General features: G+C 40.9%; 1 protein-coding gene across 1 annotated transcript; it reads right to left on the reverse strand.

The window, feature by feature from the left end:
- Positions 1 to 259: 259 nt before the first annotated feature.
- LOC119031065 (late histone H2A.2.2-like) lies at positions 260 to 1,167 on the reverse strand. The gene is made up of 2 exons (XM_037119197.1): positions 1,023 to 1,167; positions 260 to 752 (listed from the first exon to the last, which is right to left on the reverse strand). The coding sequence occupies exon 2, from the start codon at positions 743 to 745 to the stop codon at positions 329 to 331; it is 417 nt and encodes a 138-aa protein (XP_036975092.1). The 5' UTR covers positions 746 to 752; positions 1,023 to 1,167; the 3' UTR covers positions 260 to 328.
- Between the last annotated feature and the right edge of the window lie 4,833 nt (positions 1,168 to 6,000).

Consider the following 6,000-nt stretch of genomic DNA (forward strand, 5'->3'; position numbering starts at 1 on the left):
ACTGAACATGCACACTATAGGCACAGGAGCAAGAGGTAGTAGATGAACCTAGAATTCCTGATCCACTTTGTATTCCTCAAAGCATGACTGTATCTTGACTGCAGGAAGTAGGAAATGAAGCACATTTCCGTAGCATTCAGAGAAATTTGCCCTGCTCTGTGCAGCTGCCGCCACGACACAAGTGGGTCCCTAGAGGTGGAGTGGTTTCCTGGCAAGACTGCTTCCAGTGCCTTGCTCAAGTGTCAGCCAGTAAGACAACTTAAAAGAAAAAAAGTTACTTTAATGCCATATAATTTCATAAAGATTTACAAAACTTGTATATTCACATTTAAAACTCTTGGGATTCAACATGTTTCGCTGAACTGTCATCCTTTGGCATCTTGCTCTTCTTGGGGAGAAGGATTGCCTGGATATTTGGGATGACACCGCCGTCTGAGATTGTGACCCCTGCCAGAAGTTTGTTGAGCTCCTCATCGTTTTTCACTGCCAGCAAGATGTGGCGAGGAGCGATGCGCTGCTTCTTGTTGTCACGGCAGGCGTTTCCTGCCAGCTCCAGGATTTCGGCGCTGAGGTACTCCAGGACGGCTGCGAGGTACACCGCCGAGCCGTTGCCAACTCGCTCAGCGTAGTTGCCTTTCCTCAGCAGCCTGTGGATTCGGCCGACAGGGAACGTGATCCCTGCTCTGGTAGAGCGGGACACCGCAGACTTTGGTTTGGGTACAGCTTTCTTCCCTCGGCCGGACATTTTCAGTCTGAGTTGAGAGAAACACTTCAGGTTACACAGTTAATGAAAGTGACCCAAGATGTAAAGGGTCACTTAAAAAAAAAAAAAAAAAGTTAATTTCAAGATACAGGGATTTAAACATCTGCTGTTCAAAAGAAAGTCCTTCAGAGCTTGGAGCCAATTGGCTATAAAGAGCAGCTTCTATGAACACATCCAGTGCATCTTTTAATGCACAAATTAACAGACATAACATTTCTTCTCAAGGTAGAAATCACCTCAAACCTCATGCAACACTCACCAGTATTCTTCACTTCCTTCAAACTGAGACAGCAGCATTGCAGTGAAGCACAGACTGCTGTTTTTATAGGAGTCAGACAGTCATTAGGTAATTGCTGACACCTGTCTCCTCTGCCGCAGGGTCACCTTGATCACCTGCATCTGTCAACATCATGGAGTGTTTTGATATCTGTAATCAGCCCACATGTCCTTTCACAAACTCTGTTCTGAGTAACACAAAGTGTTGAGTTTTGTTTATTTTCTGCAAAAGCGCACTTGTTTCAGTGGAAAAGTCCAACTGGCAAAATGGCAAACACCTGTGTGAACTGGACAGCCTTAAAGTTCTGAGAGAGAAATTGTAATGACTGCATAAAAAGTACCACTAAACATAGTGGAGACATTCTATTTAAAAGAAGGGGGGAAGTTTATTTATTCATCGGTTTATTTGACCCAGACGATGCAAGTGATGTAATGTATAAGACTTCAAGCTGTAGCTAAATTTGCAGTCTTTGTGTTTGGGAAATAAATGCACACAAATACAACACACCAACACAGGCATAGTAACAATCAAATACAACAGATGTAGATAAGGCCCCTATTCAAAATCTTGTAAGTCAGTGTTAAGTTTGTCTTAATTAAATTTCATTTTTTCTTATTATTGAAAGCTTTGAGATCACTTAACACTTTTATTGCCTTTAGTCACAGTGGCAGTGAAAGAGACAGTGACAGTGCAACCATCACTAAAGGATTAGAGGTATACACTTGCAACTTCTGTTGTTTATATTTGAGCAATTTGAGCTAAGTCTGTATACAGGCAGCAGTGGTGTCAAGTATCAAGCACTGTACTTAATACAGTTTTAAGGTGCTTAAGGATTTCCACTTTAAGCTACTTTTTCTTCCACCCCACAACGTGTCAGACAGCACAATAATCTCTTACTTTTTACCCCACCACGCTGACAGCTTTATTAAATTACTCTTTTCATATAAACAGTATATGAGCCATAGCTCACTTTCAACCACTTACAACATCAAAAATATTATTTACATGTTGCTGCATCTGCATCTGTAAAAATGTGTCATACTTGAGCACATGACATGTTAATATTACACTAAATGAGTGGGCTGCTGCATACTGAACACTTTTACTTTTGATTCTTTAAGAACATTTTCTGTTCTTTAACTTGTAAGTATGATACGTCTGCGAAGAAACGCAAACTATTCGACTGACAACAGTTTCATTTTTCTTTATATTTTAAATAACCCAGCCTCATTCCACATGGACTTTATTAAGAAAAAAAAAGAACAAACAGATCTATCACCCACGCACACTACTACTTCACAGGATCTACGTGTGCTGACAAACATCAGCAGCAGATGGCAGCACAGACCTCATATTTAATCCATAGCCTGTTGCAGTTACTCCTCGTGTTATTTTTAAACTCAAATGACTTCTTCTTAACGATGGAGCACTTATAAAACCACACTTAGTGGTGTCATGATCCTTCACTTTATGATCAGGTGCTTGACTGTGTCTGTGTCCCCGAGCGCCTGATGTGCTTACTAACTAACTGCTTGGAGGAGTGATGACTCATCTCCTACCTCTGTGTACAACTCAGTATCAAGTGTTTCATTAAAACACACCCAGAAATCAGACAGAGATAAACAGGGATTATGCTCGTCTGGAAGTCTCAAAGGCAATTCATGACCAAACTTGGTTGCACATGTTTGCATATCAGCATTATTTGTGTTATTTCTGTCCTGATATTTAATTTTAGAGGTGAACACTGGTTAAACTGAGCATCATAGTCCACTCTTGACCTTGGAAGTAATATTTTGAATAAACAATCCTGAATCAAAGCTCACTCACTGGCTTCTTCGGGAGGTTTTAAACTATATCACTTAGTCATCTGTCTTGCTGTGAGCTTAATAGCTGTTTATATTTCATTCATAACCTTTGATCATATGCTCTTTTAGTATCACTGTTTTCAGAAAATAAACTTGCATTCCAATCGATCTTAGTACTAGTGATATGGTGGAATGTGGGTAAGTACTCTTACTTGTACTTTGCTCGAGTATTTCTATTTTCTACTACTTTATACTTCCAGTTGACTACAATTTGGAGGCAAATATGCTATTATTGATTGCTTTACTGACTAGTTAGTTTGCAGATTGCATACTACATTAGAGTCAACAGAGCAAATTTTCAAATTCAGTAAACCTTTTGGCAATCAGATGCATAAAAATGAAAAACAAAAAAAGATTCAGATAATCAAAAAAAAATGCAGAATATCAGATCAGATCATCGGCTTGGCAAATAATCAATCAGCCCATAGTACAGCACATACATACATGTATATATATATATTTGCTTTTACTTGCATTACACTTAAGCACAATTATTGCCAGAAAATGACTTCTAGCTATCAATCAAATAATGCATTCATGTGGTGTCCAAATAATCAGGAAAACATGCTGTCCAGCTGGAAAAATTCAAGTTGCAGCAACAAATCGGAAGGTCAGACAAATGAGTTGCCGACTTGACGTCATGTGATGCTGAAACATGGTGGATGAAAGTGAACATTGGGTTGATGGTAATATGTGTATATGTATTCCATTTCTTAAATTATCTGTTTCCTTTGCTCTTCCTTATCACTCAAATACTGGAAACGGCTGTCAATATGTTGTTCAAATGCAAAACATCAACCATGTTACTCCCACATTCCGACTTGAACAACATGTACACACCGAAGTCGAGTTCCAAACTCGAGAAGTGGGGAGAACACGGATGTGGCATAATGTCGCATGCTTAAAGGTGTACTATGCAACTTTTGTACAGGCTCCTAAACAAACAGAGACAGAGCTCTTGACACAAGGAATAGAGGTTTGCAAGAGCTAAAGGTGGGTTCAGACCGTTCTTTAAAGTCATATGTTTGAGGAAAACAGGTGAGTATTTTGAGCTTTGGTGGGGTGAGGTCAGAAGGAGCCAATCACCCTTCTTGAGGTCCTTGAGTTTAAGAATATAGATTGGGGGAAAAAACTACATAGTGCGCCTTTAACACAATATCTTTATTTTTACTCAAGTTTGACTCTGGGGTATGTTTTTTTTTACAACACTAAACTAATTGTTAAAGGATAAAACATATTTCTGATTGGAGAAGGTCAGTAAGTGCAACATTTCATATAAAACTTGACTGGTTTAAGAAACACTGTGTTCTCTATATATGTATTCACTATAAGCAGGTACCAGGACATTTTACCTCATTTTTACTGCACCATGAATGGAGCATAATGTATAAAGAAGACCACCACCAGCTGAGCTTAAACTAAACATTTTAACATCACACTGGAAGTACCCTAAGCCACATATTTTTAATCCAATCACTGGTAGCTCCATCATTGTCAATATCCTCTTGCCAAATTTGAAGGCAACCAGTGTTGTCCTTTGTACCGTTTCTCCCCAATGTACTGACAGTGAAAGATGGAGGAGAGACACAAAGAGAGAGGGGGAGACATTTTGACTGTTCGTATTCACTTTAAAACATGGCAAAGGGCCAATCGCAGAGCAGCGGGAAGACAAATTAAGCGGGGACCTTCCCGGCAGGTCGTCCTTGGACAGATTGGATGTGATTCTGTTCAGCCTCTCAACATCCTCCCAACACGAGGAGGACAAGACGGAACTCATGGGCTGTCACAGAGCTGTTCCCACAACACATCTCTGCGGCCAGACTCTAAAGTATGGAAGTATCAAACCAGGGCACACATTGAGCTGCTTTCTAACACAATTTATTTGCACTCAGCGGAGACTAAATCAGCGCATAAGACGGTGAGCTGCAGTTTTTCATCATGCGAGTTGTCATCATTGAAACAAACCACTTGTTTTTGCAGAGTCCTCCGGAGAGTCTGCGTCTGGATAAAGGCTAAAGGCCCTCTCTATTTATTAGCAACAGTAGCTACTAACAGTGAAGTTTGCAGTCTGCTGCCGAGTAAGGAGCGGAGATGAAAGGTAGAGCGGAGGAAGCCACAAAATGATCCAAACATGCGATTAAACTCAGAGATTGAAAGCAAAACCAGACACCAAAGAACCCGGACAAGATTTCCTTTACGTCTGTTAACTCCTGATGATTCAAATACAGTTGTAAGCACTCCCTTGTATGCCATTTTTCACAAAATTGATTGATGCGCTTACAGGTCTTTGCACCAGACAGGTGGACAGGTAAACAGCGAAGGCGGCCTCACGCACACAGACACACGGAGGCCTCTTTCTCTTTTCCCTGAGCAGTAATAAATCTGTAGATGTGGCTTTTAGGAGGATTGCGCTGCTACTTGGTCTACTACTTTTTCCCCTTTCCTCAGCTTTATGGAGATTGTGCTTGATCTCTGGGAGGCAATTTATCTTCTACATGAAACAAACTCGAGGGTCAGTGACTTCCTCTGTGCGATTACAGACATGCTTTCACAAGGAAAGAGTGGTGTTCATATTTGAATTACTGGCAGTTTTCAAAGGGCAGCAAACCCCAGCAAAGAGAACCAAATTGCAAGAAATTTTTCACTGCAAATGTTCACCTCTTTCGAAGGATAAAAGCCTATTCATCACCGACCACTTTGCCCTCATTCATAAATTCCCAGGTGACAGCGTCATTAGCCTCACATGGTGCCTTGACAGCAGAAAAAAGGTGTTGAATGCGTCTGGCCCCTCTTGTAATCTGAAGTTAATAAAGAGACAATTAATGCGAGGTGTCCACACAGCAACTGGAGAGTGACTCATTCTCTGAGTGGATCGACTTTAATTATGAAACCTTATGGACGACCACAGTGCAGCCGGGTGTTCGGAGGTCCCAGGATCCTCAGGTGCTTAAAGTCTGTCGCCTCCTGAAAAAAAGAAATGCCTGTGAGGCTGTGATTGTTTTTCCATGACTACTTCTGCATCAGCCTGGGCTCACTCCCATTAAATGGAGGAGAAACAACTTTGAGAGACTGGGCCACAAAGTTCTTCCTTGAGT

Source organism: Acanthopagrus latus, chromosome 2 (assembly GCF_904848185.1).
Source record: "Acanthopagrus latus isolate v.2019 chromosome 2, fAcaLat1.1, whole genome shotgun sequence".
Taxonomy (NCBI): Eukaryota; Metazoa; Chordata; class Actinopteri; order Spariformes; family Sparidae; genus Acanthopagrus; species Acanthopagrus latus.